Below are 20,850 nucleotides of genomic sequence, written 5' to 3'. Positions count from 1 at the left end.
TATCTGAGGGAGATGAATCAATCAATAGGTCAAGCTCTGTGATCAAAAGTAGAGGCACAGTTTATAAAAGAGAAGAAAAAGGCGGTCTTGGAACAGTGAGATGTCCCCCCACTCCCCACTTGGGGAAAAGGGACGCTATCAAGAGCAAGAAGCTATAAAGAGCAGATTGACAGGATCATTAAGGAAATCTATTTCAGTTATTTATGAATTTTCTGAGAATCTTGTGATTTTATATGAAGAACACATGCTAATTCTGTGTGATGTCTGCCATTGTATGGCTGCTCTTATTTCCTTCATTATACGGCTTCACCAGAAACTGAGAGGGCAGGTGTGAAATAGGTTCAGCTCAGGTCATGATCCCAGGGTCCTGGGATCGAGTCCCGCATTGGGCTCCCTGCTCAGTGGGGAGTCTGCTTCTCCCTCTCCCTCTGCCTGCAGTTCCCCCTGCTTGTGCTCTATCTTGCTCTCTCTCTCTCTCTGTCAAATAAATAAAATCTAAATAAATAAATAGGTTCTGCAGATTGCTAGGTTTTGGGGGTGGAGAGGATTTGTGAACCAGGTGTTGAGGTTTTCACTAAATGAGAACTAGTGACCAGAATGTCTGAAACACATGCCAGACAGCATGAAGCTTCAAAGTGGGAAACTGTTAATATCTGCATGAACTAATATGATCTGGAAGCCGTAGAAGGGGAGTGTGGAGGATGCTGCCCCACCTCCTGGCCTTGAGGTGTGTGGGCCTTGACTTGAGGAGTCTGTGAGGGAAGCAGCATCCTTAGTGGGAAGCCAAGTCTGCGGTAAAGCAAAGAGGGAATGTTTGGTGGGGCAGTTAAAGATGTAAGGTTGTTTGTTAACCATGGAGTGGGGATTCCAGGAGCTGCAGTGAAAATGCTGGGAGGAAAGGGAACTGTGGGATGGTGGGTGATTTGGGAGGACTGGTAGCACAGCAGAGATGCCCAGAGGTGGTGACCAAGGATACCCAAGGTTTACCTGGTTAGGAAGATCCCAGCAGTCCCCGAGGATGAGAGAGGCCCTCGGTTCTCTCATGAGTCAGCTACTCATGCACCCACAAAAGGAGTGCAGCCGGGGCAGTTCCTTTAACACTTGGAGAAAGGGCAACTACAACTAGCAGGAACATTTTTGTCTAAAACGTAAATATTAACGTTTGTTTTTGGTACAGCCTAGAATTTTTCTTTTCTTCCAAATGTTTGGTATAGTTGTATTTTAGCTATCAAGTTAACATGTGCATTAAAAATCATTACCTGATTTTTCAAAATTTATGAAATGGTTTAGATTATATACAGATGACTACATGAGTGACTCTGTATTTGAGAATTTTATTACTTTTTTCCAGAAAGGGTGCTTTATTGAAGAATTTGAAATGTTGAATAAAAGCACGGTAAGAACTTTACTGAAATTTCCAAAGTTTTGTGCATACACTTAACATTGCATATAACTTTACTCTGATATTGTTTTAATATCTGATAGTGTTTTTATTCTCTGTTACCCTACCAGTCACTGTTCGAATTAAAGGAAATAAATGTATTAAACAGAAAGAACAATATTTGCTCACAAAATCTTCATCTCCACCTTTTTTTTTTTTTTTTAAATGCTGCTACCTTTACTGCTAAACGATGACCAGGAAAATTGAAATCATTGACTAAGAGACTAAAATGCCCTCGTGGCTGCTTTGTGCAGCTTTAATTGAGGAAGTATTTTTCTCCTGGAGGAGATTCTAAAGAGTTGTTTACAGTTCTCACTTAAATTTCTTTTTAAATACTTAAAATTATTATTTTGATTAATTGGTCTCTTCAGAGAGACCTCTGCCGCCAATAGCCAGAACAGAGACAAGGAACTTTATAAAAAGAAGAGAATGATGGATGTGTGAGGTCATAACCTCTGACACCCTCCTTCATTTCCCATTTGAGCAAGCTGGGGTTCAGAGAGACGAAATCACTTGTCTGAATAAAAATTTTATCTGAAAATGGAAGTAGAGGTAGGGGAAGTGTGAGTAAATACTTTAAAAACATATGCATGTATACACACACACATGTATGTGTATCTCAGGGTAATCCTATTATAAATTGATATTTTCTGTATTATATATTCTTTAACAGAGTTTTTAACATTTCAGAAACTCCATAGATTCTTCTATAACAGTTCCTTGTGTGAATTTTTTTTTAATCAGGAGATTCACGCTTTGGTTTTTCTAACACAGACTTGTGAAATAAAAAATATTACTTGTTATCCCTTTTTTATTAAAATATCTTTCTGATCAAACAATAAAATTTGCTGTGTGTTTAGCTTATCTGCAAGGTGGAGGTGGAATTTATGTTCTCCTATGGAAACTTTGGTTACGGATTTTCACATCAGGTTAGTTCTTTTAAAAATTATTCTACAACTCTTCAGTCAAATCTCTTCTGAGCCTCTATGCTTTCCAGTTTGATAAAACTTTTAAAAGACATATTTTTAAAAAAAATATTTTTAAAAGAGTGCTGTTTTTCTCCATTCTAAGGAAAAATGAAACTACCATTTTTTATTTGCATATACATTTAAAAATAATCCTTTATTCAAAATGCCTTTATCAGAAAACTTGCTTTTGTGTGTCTGTGTTTTCATGTGGTTGAAAACAAAATTATTTTAAGTATATAATATAAGGAGTGTGGATTTTTAGATCTAAAAATGCTTATTGAAAATGGAGTCATCGATTATATTCACATCACATTTTTTACTCTGATCACATATGCTCCTTACCCCTGTGGTTATTTTGATGTCTGGTGTTACTTGAGCCCTCCTTGATTTATCAAGAGTTCAAAGAAGTTATCTTCCTAGGTTTGTCCTGCCCCTTTAAATTCATTACATATATCCATGTTCCAGTGAAAATTTTTGTATATTAACCTGTGTCCTGTCCTTTTATTATGTCCTTAGGCCAGATTCCTAGAATGGAAATTATTGTCCAAAAACAATGACTTTCTCAAGGAATTGTTCTAGAAATGTACCAACATATATTCTCACTAAGTGTTTGAAAGAGCTCTTCATACCCCTGGGTATTTTCACCCCCCGGGGGCATTTATAAATTCAGTCCCATCAGTGCTGCTGTTACATAGGGAATATGACCCCTATACTTGGCATAGAAGCTTTCATTTCCATTTTTTGCTAATTTTTATAGTCTTGGTTGTTTTTTAAATTAGGAATTCAGAGTGGGTACATTACTTTTATTAAATAAACCTACCATTATGTTGACTGAGCAGCCCCTGGTAAAATGTTGTTCTAAAATTTTGCCTATGGTATATCATAATGATTTTTAATGCATTTCGAATCAGAAGTAAATAACACACAGAAGAAAGCCACTAGACACAATCTTTTTCCATCTTTTTCCTTCTTTTCTTTGATTTTTCTTTCTTTTCCTTCTGCCTCTTTTATTTATATTCTTATGAACTGGGCCTTATGGGACTTGAAACTGTTGAGTCCCTTTCCTGACATAGTTTATAAGCACCAACTTGAGAGGTAGGTTTTGTGTCTGAATATAAGTAAAACATGTAATAATCACATTCTTAGGGGGATATCTCCTTTTCAGATAAACTAGGCAAGTATTGTTTTATGTAGGTAGATTCTGCCAAAAACAAGGAACCGAGATATTGTGTGGAAAAGAGTGGGAAATATAATAAAAGTTCTTGATTTTGATTTTGTGTCTATGAACTTTTCAGTAATACAGTCCCCGTCTCACCTGTCTTGATGATGTAAAAAGGGTACTATGCTGGGGCTGCAGATAAAGCTGCATTCAAATCCTGGCTCTGATGTCTTTTGGGTAACCTTGAACAAATTACCGATCCCCAGCATTTTCTGTAAAATAGCCACAGTTATCTACATCATAGGATTATTGAGAGGATTAAAAATAATCTGACAGATATAAGGTTCCTGGCAGATGTCTAGGGCTCAAAAAATGTTAGTTCTTTCTTCCTCTCTTAATTCCATTTCTTTTTATATGCATTTAAGGCCTATTCTGTAGTCCTGAAGCATAGTAGTAGTAGAATGAACTATAATTGTAACTAAGCAGTGTTAAAATATACTTACCATTTTCTTCAGTTAAAACCTCTTCAAAAAATTATTGAGCCATCCATGTTTATGAATATTGCACCACCTCCAGAAAGAATAGATCCTGTGACGTAAGTGTTTGAAGTCTTATTTGCACAATCAGAATATGTGACATTTAAAACATTTAATCCATTTGATGGACCATTTTGGTTGTCTTAAGACATAGCCAGAATGGGTTAGACTCTAAGGTAAAGAGAGCAGTGAATTGTTTTGCTTAATAAGGTGGGAGAAATTTTGGGTTTCTGGGGATAGCTCTGGCGAAAGGAGGTGAGAAGGTCTAGAGATAAGATAAAGGAGAGAAGAGAGTGCCAGCTTCATGGCTGAAGGAGGGAAGGCAGGGTTAAGCTGATAAGGAAAGTTGGCCAGTGAGATACCCTTTTCTAGAAAGAGGTGAGGGACTTTTAAGATCAAAGTGTCTAATAGTTGTCCGTTTTCTTCCACAGTATAGTAGTGTTACCTCCATTCCACACATTCTAATTGTTATTTCCACATCTTCAGCAAAAAGTTTATGTTCCAAAAATGTCATTAGCAAACCAAAAGTAACTTAAAATATATCAACCAGTCTTAAAATTTCAACAGTAAAAATAGACTAAAGAGAAATGAGCACCTGAGATGGAAATGTAATTTATAGTGCTGTCCCAGAATAAGAAATGGAGAAAATGGGATTGAGGGAATTAGGTATAGGATGGGAATTTATGTTCTGAAGTTCTTATTGTCCTATAGTCTCACCAATACTGGGTATTATCATTAAAAATAAATTTTGTACACTTGATATTGGTCATTTGTTGAAATAGTAAAATTTGAATGTTTTATGTTTATCAATCATTATTTCTTTATCCACTAATTGATTCAATAAACATTCATTGAATGTGTCTGCTATACGCCCAAGCCATTGCAAATACTAAAATAAAGAGGCCTGGTCCCTGCCCTCTGGTAGCTCATGGTTTAGTGTGCAAAGGTAACTTGCGAAAAGAAATGATTATAATACAAATGAGAGAAAAAACCTTCCTAGAGGTAAACATAAGGAACTGTGGCACATAGGGTGTGGGATAATGGTGGGAGGAACATAAAGTTGGGTCACAGCAAATTTATTGATATGGGCTCACTAAGCAGAGATTCTGCATTTAATTTTGCAGATTAGGGGGTTAGAAAAGACTCGATTTGGTTGTTTGGTTGCAGAAACATGAACCAAAAGATGCCCACTTGGGTGGATTGGAAGTGCCAGACCTGCCTTGGTTTAATGTAGAAGGAAGGTATTCAAAGGGTTAGAGAGATGGTGATGTTGGTCTGGATTTGTTTTTAAGACCTACTCACTCACCCTGGGAGGTTCGAGAATTTACACCTTTCACCGTTACTGAGAGAAGTAAATGTGCGTTTGGAGCCCAACCCTTGAAGAGCTCTGTGATTGTTCTTCTCTGTTAGGCAGACCTTACAGTGGGAGCTGCAGTCACTGAACTGGGAAACCTAAATGCAATGGGAGTGTGGCGTCCTGAAGTGGCAGAGCCCAGTGATGGCACCACCACCTAAGGCAAGATGGCCATGGTCACTGTAGCGGACAGTAGAATAGTTTGACTCACGCAGACCTATAGCATTGGCTAGTTGATCATGATGTTCCTAGAAATAAAATATATAAGAAGCCTCATCAATTCTTACTTAATCTGCATAAGCAGAAAAGTTGTAGGTCATAAAAACAGAGTCATAGCTCCTCAGTCAATTCCCAGATTTGAGCCAGTTTGCAGACCCAAAAGCCTTCGAATGAAGGGGAAGCTTGGTCCCCTTAAGGAGAGACGCTGGTATGCTGACAAAAATTTCTAAGGTTAGTCTTTCTCCCAGCTTTCCCAAAAGGGAAGGAGAGCCTTTTACCAAGGTAACTATGCATTAGGGAAAAGGAAATAACCAGACCTTTCAGAGATACTGGACACTCGCTCTAAACTGACAGTAGTTCCAGAAGATCCAAACGTCACTGTTGTCCACCAGTCAGACTAGGGACTTATGGAGGACAGGTGATCAATGGAGTTTTAAACCCATCCTGTGATTATTTCCCCAGTTGCAGATTGCATATTTGGAATCAACACACTTAGCAGTAGATGAATCCCTACATTGGTTCCCTGACCTGTGGACCAAGGGATATTCTGGTGGGAAAGGCCAAATGGAAACCACTAGAGAGCTACCTCCACCTAAGAAAATTGTAAGCCAAAAGCAATACCACACTCATGGGAGGATTGCAGAGATGGGTGCCATTATCAAGGACTTGAAAGATGCAGGGGTGGTGATTCCCATCCTATCTCCATTTAGCTCACTTATTTTGGCCTGTGCATAAGACAGATCTTGGAGAGTGATAGTAGATTGTTGTAAGCTTAACCAGGCAGTGATTCCAATTGCAGCCACTGTACCAGATGTGGTTTCATTGTTTGATCAAATTAACACATCGTCTGGTACTTGGTATGCAACTATTGATCTGGCAAATGCTATTTTCCCCATATAAAAACCATCAGAAGTAGTTTCTTTCAGCTGGTAAGGCCAAGTGAGACACCTTCACTGTCTTACCTCAGGTATATCAACTTCTCCAGCCCTATGTCATTAATTTAGTTCACAGGAATTTTTTTTTTTAAGATTTATTCATTTTAAAGAGAGAGCATGAGCAGGGGGAGGAGCAGAAGGAGAGGGAGAGAAAAAGTCCCAGGCAGACCCCACACTGAGCACAGAGCCCGACACAGGGCTCAATCCCAGGACCCTGAGATCATGACCTGAGATGAAACCAAGAGTCGGTTTCTTAACCAATTGAGCCACCCAGGTGCCCTGTAGTTTACAGGAATCTTGATTGCCTTTCCCTTATACAAGATATTACACAGGTCCATTACAGTGATGACCATTATGCTTATTGGACCTAGTGAACAGGAAATAGCAACTAATCTAGACTTCTGATAGGACATTTGCATGTCAGAGGGTGGGAAGACTTCTGACAAAAATTCAGGGGTCTTCTACCTCATTGAAATTTTGAGGATCCAGTGGTATGGGGGTTGTCAAGATAATCCTGCTAAGGTGAACGATAAGTTGTATCTGGCCCCTCCTACAACCAAAACAGAGGCACAACACCCGGTGGGCCTTTGTGGATTTGGGGAATAACTTACTCCTTATTTGGGTGTGCTACTCTGGCCCATTTACCAGGTGACCTGAAAAAAATATATATTTATATAGCAAATATATTTTCTTCCCTCTCATATCTCCTTATCATGTAACATAAGGTATATTGACTTTATATTGTAATATTTAAGTATTGTTAAACTTACAGCATACTACTTAAGTTTCAGGATATTAAGATGAGTAAACATCACCCAAAGACTTTATATTCTTTTCTGGGGAAGAGGCTAGTGAGTTTTTGGTTGTATGCAGGATAGTTATATCATGTTAGGTGGAATTATGACCTGTTACTGTTCTCATTTGGAGATTAAATATGTTTTAAAGAGATGCTTATGGGTGCCAGGTTGACAAGGGGTAGGTGGACTTGTGATGATTAATTTCGCGTGTCAACTTGACTGGGCCATAAAATAACGATTTGTATCTAAAGATTGGGAGAGGTCTGGGCTCAAACACTTTCTACTTCTCTCTAGAATTTCAGGTCCTTATCGCCTTTCCCATCCCTGCTACCCATCTTAGTAGTAAGAGTATGCAATAGAGCACTTCTGTCAGGATTTTGGACCTTTGTCTTCTCTCCTAGCTCTACCCTCTGACGGTCTAAGGTAGACAGGTGAACTTACAGTCTAAAAGAGAGAATGATTCAAAAGTGATAGCTACCACTGATTTTAGAAGTGTGCTTTTGTTTTGATTGCCGTATTTAACATTATAACCATTTTGCAGAAATGTTATTACACCACAACCAATAGAATATCCAGCATTCCTATCCCCAGACCTGAATGTTACTGTTGGGATGCCAGCTGTAGTGCCCCAATCCAACCAGCCATCCGTAGTGCGACTTGAAAAACTTCAGCAACAACCTCGAGAAAGGTATAAATAAATAAATAAATAAATAAATAAACAAACAAAACCAACACAACCAAAACAATCTTCATCTTATTTGTGTTAGTAGTACATTAATTTTTGTGGCGGGGGGGGGACATGGGCTTTAGGTATTTGTTTAGAAAAGTCAATGTCTAGTGCCCTGTAATGCATATGGTGGTTCACTTTGTATAAGTCCTTTAAACTATCTGCACTCTTTTTCATTCTTTTTTCTTTTTGCTCTTCTGATTGGATGAATTCCTTTGCCCTGTCTTTGAGTTTGCCAATCCTTTCTTCCACATCATCTAGTGCTCTTGAATCCCTCTATTGAATTTTTCAGTCCAGTTATTGTGTTCTTTAGCTATATGATTTCTGTTTGGTACTTTCTTATATTTTGTATCTCTTTGTTGCAGTTCTTATTTTGCTTACGAATTTCTTTCTTGACCTCAATGAGCATCATTATGACCATGATTTTGAATTCTTTTTTTTCTTCTTTTTTAAGATTATTTATTAGAGAGAGAGAGCAGAGTGAGCAAGAACACAAGTCGGGGCGGGGGGGAGAGGGAGAGGGAGAAGTGGGCTCCCTGCTCAGCAGGCTTGATCCCAGGACCCCGGGATCATGATCTGAGCCAAAGGCAGACACTTAACCGACTGAGCCACCCAGGTGCCCCTCAGTATTTTGAATTCTTTATCAGGTAGGTAAATCACTTCTCTCTATATCATTACGGTCTGTTTCTGGAGTTTTTTCTTATTTATTTGTTTGGAACTTAATGTTTCTGGAGTTTTATCTTGCTCTTCTGTTCTGTTGTTCTCTTTCTTCCTTTACCCTCACTCTCTGTATTGGTTTCTGAGCACTAGATGAAACTGTCACCTTTCCTAGCCTTGATGAAGTGGTCTCATGTAGGAAATGAACCTCATCAATGAGCCCAGCCCAAGCTCTTGGCTGTCTCTCAAACCTTTGTGATTGTGCAAGCTGCTTTCCTTTTTTCTTAGTGGCTTCCAGTTGTTGAGAGTGTGTCAAGATTTGTCAGTATCCCAAGAGGAAGATCTCAGCATCTAGATTCAGGCTGACTGGAAGTTGAACCTCCAGGCAGCTGCTGGGAGAGTATGTAGCTAGAGCCCTTTCATGGAGAAACCAGGAGATGGGATTTCTTGCCTGCTCCCTTTGTGCCCGGCCTGGGGGTATAGTCATTGGGGTGGAAGTCATTCCTGCACCCATTAAGAACTGATTCTTTGTGTGCTGAAGTTCCGTGGGACTGGTGAATCCAAGCCCCATTGGCTATGACAGCTGAACAGTCTAAGGGCCCATCTCTTTGGCAATGATCACAAAGTCTGGGGTGCCAGATGTCTGTCTAAGCTCCTTCCAGGGAGATACTGATGATTTGGATTGGGCTAGAGGGAGGAGGAGATAGTGTCTGCTGGCTTCCACAGGTCTCTAAGAAGGATTGCAGTCAACCCCTGGATACATACTAAATTAGAAGCCTGACCTCCAGATAACAGCTTTTAAAGAATGCAGTAGGCCTCTTTTGGAGAATAACTGGGAGATGAGCTTATTTTTGCACTATTCCTTCTGTGCTGAGCCCTGGGCAGATAGCATAGTAAGTCATAGCAAACCTGTTAAAAACTTTTTTTTTTTTTTCCTGTAGCCTTGTGGGTCTTGTGGGCACAAGCTGTCTTAGCTTTCAGAAATAGGTGTTTTGGGGGCCTGTCCTCAGCTGGGAGTCTTGAAAGGTGGGGTGCCGTATGTGTTGTCCAACCCTTTTTTTCCTCAGGGAGATGCTGGGCGTTGAGAATTCTGTCCCAATTGTATGACACTGTGCCAGGGGTGGGGTTTATAGTATGTGCCTCATCCTTTCCCATTTGTTTTGATGTGGATATTTTCTAATTTGCACGATGTGTAGGAGTTGCTCAGCTTATTTCTAGATTTCTTTCCCAGAGAATTGCTCTTTGTATAACTGTAGGTACTGTACATACGTGGGAGGAGGTGAGTTCAGGAGCCTCCTCACCATCTTGAACTGGAAACTGCCAATTTCTTTAATGTCTTGCCTAATAGTACACAACTGGATCCTCATAACTGCTTCTGCATCCAAACAGAGCAGCTCCAGCTGCAGAACCTTGACTTATCTGGCTCATAGTGACAGTGACAGCCACTGCTCTGATTTCCCTCTTGGAGCTTCACCAGCTGATCGCCTTTTCCTAGCAAAATGGGTCCCAGTGAGTCATCTTGCCACTGTGTTCACTTACTCCACGTGTATTTTTCTTGCATGCTTTCAAAGTCTAGGGTTGTTATTCGGCTCCTTATTCTCTTTCTTCTTATAACTACTTTGGAATTTGGCGCTGATAGTTTTCTGTTGCTTAGTTTTATATGGAATTAATTTTCCTGATTTTTTAAATAGGAGATTTGGTTTAGAGAGCTTCTTGAGCTTCACAGAACTCCCACTATTGATGTTTTAATTTGGTGTTTAAAAATATGAGTTGCTTGCTAAAATTTTCTGGGGCTGTGCCCTGGACTAGAAACCTGGTTGGTCAGTTTTGAGCATTCACAGTGGTTAGACTGCTCCAGTCCTTTTAATGTTTACCATGAATCCTTTGTACTCATTTGCTATTGGAATGAGCAAAACCTCCTAGTTTCAACTGCTTTTCCCAAATTGGCCTGCTGTAATTTCCCATCCATGACTACCTGTTGGCTATTTTGGGGTTTTCTTATTTTCAGGTCCTTCAGATGCCCCCCCCCCAGTTTATTTTAAGATTTATTTATTTAGAGAGTGCGAGCAGGGAGAGTAGGGGCAGAGGGAGAGAAATCCAATCAGACTCTCCGCTGAGTGTAGAACTCCCCTAGGGGCTCAATCCCAGGACCCTGAGATCATGGCCCGAGTTGAAATGAAGAGTTGGATGCTCAACCAACTAAGCCACCCAGGCACTCCCAGATGCCCCTTTTATACCTGTTGCTTTCTGACATACATACACTGATACCTTGAAGGTCTTATGTATATGTTTTGGGGTTCATAGAAACGCCTTGTCACATGATTGTGTTGTAAATGTTGCCCATAGGTTCTTGGGTTTGCTACTGAGCTACTCTTTTTACATAGAGATTTGAGAAGATTCAAAAACTATGCTATCCCTGCTGGCCTTCTCTTCTAGAATTTCCCTCTTTTGTTAAACTTTCATATTTATAATAATTTATCTGTGGTATCATTTGGGAGAATTTATTTAAACATTCATACCTACAAATAACAATTTTTTATCCCCAGTGCTTATTCTTTAATTTTGTTTTCTTGACCTACTATGCTAGCTAGAAGCTCCAGTCAATGTCTGATATAAATGGCAAGGGTGGACATCCTTGTTTTGTTCATGATCTTTAAAGGCTACACCTCTAGCATTTAATAGTTAAGAGCATATACTTACATATGTTTTTTATATATAGATATGCTATACCAGGTTAAGTAAATTATTCTACTTTGTTCCTAGTTTTCTAAGTTTCTTTAAAATCATAAATCGATGTTGGATTTTGCCAAATGTTTTTTCTCTTTTAATCAGTTAAATTGTATTTATGTTTTCTAATGTTTATGTCAAAATATCCTTGTATACCTGGGATAAATCTAACTTGTTTATGATATATTATCTTTTTTCTATACTACTGGATTTTTTGTATTAAAATTATATTTTTAACATTTGCATCTATGTTCATGAATAGATTAGACTAATTTTCCTTTTTTAATAATGTCCTTCTTAGGGCTTATCATCAAGGTAATAGTGTCCTCATGAAATAAATTGGGAAACATTCCCTCTTTTCTATTTAATTCTTGTCAGTTACATCTTTAGACGACCAAAGCCTTTTGAAATTTCTTGGATTAGAAGCTAAATTCCTACTTTTTCTTTTTTCTGTTGCGGAAAATATCATGAATATATTAGGTAATTTATAAAATATGAATATATAAGTGAATATGTATATATTCAATATATAACCAATATATATTGAATAACTTCTAAAACATGTATGTATAGCTTAAATAAAAATAATAAGACTGATGCCTAGATATTTATGATTCAGGTTAAGAAATACAACATCGGGGTACCTGGGTGGCTCAGTTGGTTAAGCTTCTGACTCTTGGTTTTGGCTCAAGTCGTGATCTTAGAGTCTTGAGATTGAGCCCTGCAAAGGGCTCCATGCTCAGCATAGAGTCTGCTTGAGATTCTCTCCCTCTCCCTCTGCCCCTTCCCCCACTTGCATGCTCTCTTAAACAAACAAACAAACAAACAAAATCTTTCAAAAAATAAAATAAAAGAAAGAAATACAACATCACCATATTGGAGTCCTAGCCATAGCAGTCACACAATGAAAAGAAATAAAGGCATCCAAGTTGACAAGGAAGAAGTAAAACTATCACTGTTTGCAGATGACATGATGCTTTATATAGAAAATCCAAAAGACTCCACCAAAAATTGTTAGAATTGATACATGAATTCAGTAAATTAGCAGGATGCAAAAATCAATATACAGAAATCTGTTGCATTCCATACACCAATAATGAAGCAGCAGAAAAAGACATCAAGAAATCAATCCCATTTACAATTGCACCAGAAACCATGAGATACTTAGGAATAAACCTAACCAAAGAGGTAAAAGATCTGTACTCCGTGAAAACTATAAAACACTGATGAAAGAAAATGAAGATGAAACAAAGAAATTGAAAAACATTCCATGCTCATGGATCAGAAGAATGAATATTGTTAAAATGTCTATGCTACCCAAAGCAATCTACACATTTAATGCAATCCCTCTAAAATACTAACAGCATTTTTCACAGAGCTGGAATGAACAGTCCTCAAATTTGTATGGAACCACAAAAGACCCCAAATAGCCAAAGCAACCTTCAAAAAGAAAAGCAGAGTTGGAGGCATCACGATTCTAGACTTGAAGTTATCTTACAAAGTGGTAGTGATCAAGACAGTATGGTACTGGCACAAAAACAGACACATAGATCAATGGAACAGAATAGAGAGCCCTGAGATGAACCTACAACTATATGGTCAATTAATCTTTGACAAAGCAGGAAAGAATATCCAATGGAAAAAAGACAGTCTCTTCAACAAATAGCGTTGGGAAAATTGGACAGCAACATGCAAAAGAATGAAATGGGATCATTTTCTTAAAACTATACACAAAAATTGGGCGCCTGGGTGGCTCAGTCGTTAAGTGTCTGCCTTCGGCTCAGGTCATGATCCCAGGGTCCTGGGATTGAGCCCCGCATCGGGCTCCCTGCTTGGCGGGAAGCCTGCTTCTCCCTCTCCCACTCCCCCTGCTTGTGTTCCCTCTCTCACTGTGTCTCTCTCTGTCAAATAAATAAAATCTTAAAAAAAAAAAAAACTATACACAAAAATAAATTCAAAATGGATTAGAAGCCTAAATGTGAGACAGGATCCATTAAAATCCTAGAGGAGAATAGAGGCAGTAACCTCTATTACATTGGTCATACCAACTTCTTACTAGGTATGTCTCCTGATGCAAGGGAAACAAATGCAAAAATAAACTATTGGGACTTCATCAAAATAAAAACCTTCTGTGCAGCGAAGGAAGGAGTCAACAAAACTAAAAGGCCACCTACTGAATGGGAGAAGATATTTACAAATGACATATATCTGATAAAGGGTTAGTATCCAAAATCTATAAAGAACTTACCAGACTCAACACCCCAAAACCAAATAATCCAGTTAAGAAATGGGCAGAAGACCTGAATAGACACTCTTCCAAAGAAGACATACAGATGGCTAACAGACATGAAAAAATGCTCAACATCACTCATCATCAGGGAAATACAAATCAAAACTACAATGAGATATCACTTCCCATTTGTCAGAATGGCTAAAATTAACAACACAAGAAACAATAGGTGTTGGCAAGGTTGTGGAATAAAGGGCAATTTGCTTACACTGTTGATGGGAATGCAAACTAGTACAGCCATTTTGGAAAACAGTATGGAGTTTCCTCAAAAAGTTAAAAGTAGAACTACCCTATGATCCAGCAATTGCACTACTAGGTATTTACCCAAAGATTACAAAAATATTAATTCAAAGGGATACATGCACCCCAATGTTTATAGCAGCATTATTAACAATAGAAATTCTGGAAAGAGCCCAAAAGTCCATTGACTGATGAATGAATAAAAAAATCTTGCCATTTGCAACAACATGGATGGAGCTAGAGAGTATTATAGTAAGCAAAATAAATCAATCAGAGAAAGACAGATACCATATGATCTCACTCATATGTGGAATTTAAGAAATGATCATATGGGGGAAAAAGACAAACCAAGAAACATCTTCTTAACTGGAAAGAACAAACTGATGGTTAGCAGAAGGGAGCTGGAGTTGGGGGGGGGGAGCATTAAATAAGTGATGGGGATTAAGGGGGCACTTGTGATGAGCACTGGGTGTTGTATGGAAGTGTTGAATCACTAAATTGTACACCTGAAACTATTATTACACTGTATCTTAACTGGAATTTAAATAAAAAAAAAGAAATAGAACATCATCAATATCAAAAATGTGCTTTGTGTGCCCTTATGAGAGTCCTTCTTTTCCCCAACCCATCCTTAGGTAACCACTGCCCTGATGTTTTTTGTTTTTTGTTTTTTTAATTTTACTTTATTATGTTATGTTAATCACCATACATTACATCATTAGTTTTTGATGTAGTGTTCCATGATTCATTGTTGGCATATAACACCCAGTGCTCCATTCAATACGTGCCCTCTTTAATACCCATCACCAGGCTAACCCATCCCCCCACCCCTCCTCTCTAGAACCCTCAGTTTCTAAGAGTCCATAGTCTCTCATGGTTCATCTCCCCTTCCGATTTCCCCCCTTCATTTTTCCCTTCCTACTATCTTCTTCTTTTTTTTTTAACAACATATAATGTATCATTTGTTTCAGAGGTATGGGTCTGTGATCCATCAGTCTTACACAGTTCACAGCGCTCACCCTCCCCAATGTCTGTCATCCAGCCACCCCATCCCTCCCACCCCCCACCACTCTAGCAACCCTCAGTTGGTTTCCTGAGATTAAGAATTCCTCATATCAGTGAGATCATATCATACATATCTTTCTCTGATTGACTTATTTCGCTTAGCATAATACCCTCTAGTTCCATCCACGTCATTGCAAATGGCAAGATTTTTTTTTTGATGGCTGCATAATATTCCATTGTATATATATACCACATCTTCTTTATCCATTCATCTGTTGATGGACATCTTGGCTCTTTCCATAGTTTGGCTACATTGCTGCTATAAACATTGGGGTACACATACCCCTTCAGATCACTACATTTGTATCTTTGGGGTAAATGCCCAGTAGTGCAATTGTTGGGTTGTAGGGTAGCTCTATTCTCAACTTTTTGAGGAACCTCCATACTGTTTTCCAGAGTGGCTGCACCAGCTTGCATTCCCACCAACAGTGTAGGAGGGTTCCCCTTTCTCCGCATCCTTGCCAACATCTGCCCTTTCCTGACTTGTTAATTTTAGCCATTGTGACTGGTGTGAGGTGGTATCTCATTGAGGTTTTGATTTGGATTTCCCTGATGCCGAGTGATGTTGAACACTTTTTCATGTGTCTGTTGGCCATTTGGATGTCTTCTTTGGAAAAATGTCTGTTCATGTCTTCTGCCCATTTCTTGATTGGATTAGTTCTTTGGGTGTTGAGTTTGAAAAGTTCTTTATAGATTTTGGATACTAGCCCTTTATCTGATATGTCATTTGGAAATATCTTCTCCCATTCTGTCAGGTGTCTTTTGGTTTTGTTGACTGTTTCCTTTGCTGTGCAAAAGGTTTTTATCTTGATGAAGTCCCAATAGGTCATTTTTGCCCTTACTTTCCTTGCCTTTGGTGATGTTTCTAGGAAGAAGTTGCTGCGGCTGAGGACAAAGAGGTTGCTGCCTGTGTTCTCTAGGATTTTGATGGACTCCTGCCTCACATTTAGGTCTTTCATCCATTTTGAGTCTATTTTTGTATGTGGTGTAAGGAAATGGTAAAGTTTCATTCTTCTGCATGTGGCTGTCCAATTTTCCCAACTATTTATTGAAGAGACTGTCTTTTTTCCATTGGACATTCTTTCCTGCTTTGTCAAAGATTAGTTGACCATAGAGTTGAGGGTCCATTTCTGGGCTCTCTGTTCTGTTCCATTGATCTGTGTGTCTGTTTTTGTGCCAGTAACATACTGTCTTGATGATGACAGCTTTGTAATAGAGCTTGAAGTCCGGAATTGTGATGCCACGAGCTTTGCTTTTCTTTTTCAACATTCCTCTGGCTATTCAGGGTCTTTTCTGGTTCCATATAAATTTTAGGATTATTTGTTCCATTTCTTTGAAAAAAGTTGATGGTATTTTGATAGGGATTACATTAAATGTGTAGATTGCTCTAGGTAGCATTGACATCTTCACAACATTTGTTCTTCCAATCCATGAGCATGGAACGTTTTTCCATTTCTTTGTGTCTTTCTCAGTTTCTTTCATGAGTATTTTATAGTTTTCTGAGTACAGATTCTTTGCCTCTTGGGTTAGATTTATTCCTAGGTATCTTATGGTTTTGGGTGCAATTGTAAATGGGATCGACTCCTTAATTTCTTTTTCTTCTGTCTTGTTGTTGGTGTATAGGAATGCCACTGATTTCTGTGCATTGATTTTATATCCTGCCACTTTACTGAATTCCTGTATGAGTTCTAGCAGTTTTGGGATGGAGTCTTTGGGTTTTCTACATAAAGTATCATATCATCTGCAAAGAGTGAGAGTTTGACTTCTTCTTTGCCGATTTGGATGCCTTTGATTTCTTATTGTTGTCTGATTGCTGTGGCTAGGACTTCTAGTACTATGTTGAATAGCAGTGGTGATAGTGGACATCCCTGCCATGTTCCTGACCTTAGGGGGAAAGCTCTCAGTTTTTCCCCATTGAGAATGATATTTACTGTGGGTTTTTCATAGATGGCTTTTATGATATTGAGGTACATACCTTCTATCCCTACACTCTGAAGAGTTTTGATCAAGAAAGGATGCTGTATTTTGTCAAATGCTTTTTCTGCATCTACTGAGAGGATCATATGGTTCTTGTTCTTTCTTTTATTAATGCATTGTATCACATTGATTGATTTGCGGATGTTGAACCAACCTTGCAGCCCAGGAATAAATCCCACTTGGTGAATACTCCTTTTAATGTACTGTTGGATCCTATTGGCTAGTATTTTGGTGAGAATTTTTGCATCCATGTTCATCAGGGATATTTGTCTGTAATTCTCCTTTTTGATGGGGTCTTTGTCTGGTTTTGGGATCAAGGTAATGGTGGCCTCATAAAATGAGTTTGGAAGTTTTCCTTCCATTTCTATTTTTTGGAACAGTTTCAGAAGAATAGGTATTAATTCTTCTTTAAATGTTTGGTAGAATTCCCATGGGAAGCCATCTGGCCCTAGGCTCTTGGTTTTTTGGGAGATTTTTGATTACTGCTTCAATTTCCTTAGGGGTTATAGGTCTGTTCGGGTTTTCTATTTCTTCCTGGTTCAGTTTTGGTAGTTTGTACATCTCTAGGAATGCATCCGTTTCTTCCAGATTATCTAATTTGCTGGCATATAGTTCCTCATAATATGTTCTTATAATTGTTTGTATTTCTTTGGTGTTGGTTGTGATCTCTCCTCTTTCATTCATGATTTTATTTATTTGGGTCAACTTTTCTTTTTGATAACTCTGGCCCAAAGAACTTTCAAAGTCTTTCAAAGAACTAGCTCCTAGTTTCGTTGATCTGTTCTGCTGTTCTTTTGGTTTCTCTTTCATTGATTTCTGCTCTGATCTTACTATTTCTCTTCTCCTGCTGGGTTTAGGCTTTATTTGCTGTTTTTTCTCCAGCTCCTTTAGGTGTAGGGTTAGGTTGTGTATTTGAGACCTTTCTTGTTTTTTGAGAAAGGCTTGTATTGCTATATACTTTTCTCTTAGGACTGCCTTTGCTGTATCCCAAAGATTTTGAACAGTTGTGTTTTCATTTTCATTGGTTTCCATGATTTTTTTAAATTCTTCTTTAATTTCCTGGTTGACCCATTTATTCTTTAGTAGGATGCTCTTTAGCCTCCATGTATTTGAATTCTTTCTGACTTTCTTCTTGTGATTGAGTTCTAGTTTCAAAACACTGTGGTCTGACAATATGCAGGGAATAATCCCAATCTTTTGGTACCGGCTGAGACCTGATTTGTGACCTAGGATGTGATCTATTCTGGAGAATGTTCCATGGGCACTAGAGAAGAATGTGTATTCTGTTGCTTTGGGATGGAATGTTCTGAATATATCTGTGAAGTCCATTTGGCCCAGTGTGTCATTTAAAGTCTTTATTTCCTTGTTGATCTTTTGCTTAGATGATCTGTCCACATCAGTGAGGGGGGTGTTAAAGTCCCCTACTATTACTTTATTGTTGTCGATGTGTTTCTTTGATTTTGTTATTAATTGGCTTATATAATTGGCTGCTCCCATGTTAGGGGCATAGATATTTATAATTGTTAGATCTTCTTGTTGGATAGACCCTTTAAGTAGGATATAGTGTCCTTCCTCATCTCTTATTATAGTCTTTGGTTTAAAATCTAATTTGTCTGATATAAGGATTGCCACCCCAGCTTTCTTTTGATGTCCATTAGCATGGTAAATGGTTTTCCACCCCCTCACTTTCAATCTGGAGGTGTCTTTGGGTCTAAAATGAGTCTCTTGCAGACAGCATATCGATGGGTCTTGTTTTTTAATCCAGTCTGATAGCCTGTGTCTTTTGATTGGGGCATTTAGCCCATTTACATTCAGGGTAACTATTGAAAGATATGAATTTAGTGCCATTGTATTGCCTGTAAGGTGACTGTTACTGTATATTGTCTCTGTTCCTTTCTGGTCCATGTTACTTTTAGGCTCTCTCTTTGCTTAGAGGACCCCTTTCAATATTTCTTGTAGGGCTGGTTTTGTGTTTGCAAATTCTTTTAGTTTTTATTTGTCCTGGAAACTTTTTCTCTCTCCTTCTATTTTCAATGACAGCCTAGCTGGATATAGTATTCTTGGTTGCATATTTTTCTCATTTAGTGCTCTGAATATATCCTGCCAGTCCTTTCTGGCCTGCCAGGTCTCTGTGGATAGGTCTGTTGCCAATCTAATGTTTCTACCATTGTAGGTTACAGACCTCTTGTCCCAAGCTGCTTTCAGAATTTTCTCTTTGTCTCTGAGACTTGTAAGTTTTACTATTAGATGTCAGGGTGTTGACCTATTTTTATTAATTTTGAGGGGGGTCCTCTGTGCCTCCTGGATTTTGATGCCTGTTTCCTTCCCCAAATTAGGGAAGTTCTCTGCTATAATTTGCTCCAATATACCTTCTGCTCCCTCTCTCTTTCTTCTTCTTCTGGGATCTCAATTATTCTAATACTGTTTCATCTTACGGTATCGCTTATCTCTCAAATTCTGCCCTTGTGATCCAGTAGTTGTTTATCTCTCTTTTTCTCAGCTTCTTTATTCTCCATCATTTGGTCTTCTATATCACTAATTCTTTCTTCTGCCTCATTTATCCTAGCAGTTAGAGCCTCCATTTTGATTGCATCTCATTAATAGCCTTTTTGGTTTTGACTTGGTTAGATTGTAGTTCTTTTATTTCTCCAGAAAGTGTTTCTCTAGCATCTTCCATGCTTTTTTTCAAGCCAGCCAGTATCTTCATAATCATCATTCTGAACTCTAATTCCAACATCTTACTAATTCCGTATTGATTAGGTGCCTGGCAGTCAGTACTGCCTCTTGTTCTTTTTTTTTTTTGAGCTGAGTTTTTCCATCTTGTCATTTTGTCCAGAGGAGAATAGATGAATGAGAGAACAAAATGCTAGCAGGGTAACAATGACCCCAGAACAATATACACTAAACAAATCAGAAGAGACGTGAAACCGGGGGGAAAGAAAGGGAAAGAAAGAAAAAAGAAAAAAAAAAAGAATGTGGTCAAATATGATCAGGCTGGTGCATAGATCAGTGCCACACACTAGATTTTGGGTGTATTTTGGTCTGTTAGAAGAAAGTGCCTCCCAAAATTTTAAAGAAATAAAAACTTGTATATGTACAAAAATAAGGGTAAATATGATGAAGGGATGGAATAGGACTGTAAAGATGAAAATTATAAAAGATTTTATAAAAGGAATTGATAAGAAGTTGGTTGAAAAAAGAAAAGAGAAATTAAAAAAAAAAGGGAGAGAATGTGATCAGGCAGGAGACTAGAACAAAGCCATACACTAGACATTTAGGGTATATTTTGAAACTGTATCCCAAAATTTTAAAGAGAGAACAACTTATAAATATACCAAAAATAAGGTTAACTACAATGAAGGGATAGAATATGACTCTAAAAATGAAAAATAAAAAAGATTTTTAAAAGGGATTGATAAGATGTTGGTTCAAAAAGGGGAAAAAGAAAAATTAAAAAAAAAACAAAAAGAAAATTAAAAAAATTAACTTTGAAAGACTAAAGAATCATGGGGAAAAAGCCATGAATTCTATGTGTAGTATTCCCCTAGCGCTGGAGTTCTGCCGTTCTCATTGATCGGTAAACTTGTTCTTGGCTGGCTGTTCTTGCTGATCTTCTGGGGGAGGGGCCTGTTGCTGTGGTTCTCAAATGTCTTTGCCAGAGGTGGAATTGCCCCGCCCCTGCCAGGAGTCGGGCTAAGTAATCTGCTCGGGTTTGCTCTCGGGAGCTTTTGTTCCCTGCAAGCTTTCTGTTTGGCTTT

At 38.3% G+C, this 20,850-nt stretch overlaps 1 protein-coding gene across 1 annotated transcript in view; it reads left to right on the top strand.

Annotated features, from left to right (window-relative positions):
• Window positions 1–20,850, top strand: part of CATSPERT (catsper channel auxiliary subunit tau) — a 146,313-nt gene that overhangs the window by 42,411 nt on the left and 83,052 nt on the right. Inside the window, exons 6-9 of the mRNA XM_036098594.2 lie at window positions 1,352–1,396; window positions 2,302–2,370; window positions 4,084–4,163; window positions 7,951–8,097. Coding sequence (XP_035954487.2) covers window positions 1,352–1,396; window positions 2,302–2,370; window positions 4,084–4,163; window positions 7,951–8,097 — 341 coding nt within the window. The remainder of the gene's footprint in view (window positions 1–1,351; window positions 1,397–2,301; window positions 2,371–4,083; window positions 4,164–7,950; window positions 8,098–20,850) is intronic.

This window comes from Halichoerus grypus, chromosome 4 (genome assembly GCF_964656455.1).
Source record: "Halichoerus grypus chromosome 4, mHalGry1.hap1.1, whole genome shotgun sequence".
In the NCBI taxonomy this organism is placed as follows: Eukaryota; Metazoa; Chordata; class Mammalia; order Carnivora; family Phocidae; genus Halichoerus; species Halichoerus grypus.
The sequence above is the reverse complement of the archived record's forward strand: the minus strand, read 5'-3'. Positions and strand labels throughout refer to the sequence as shown.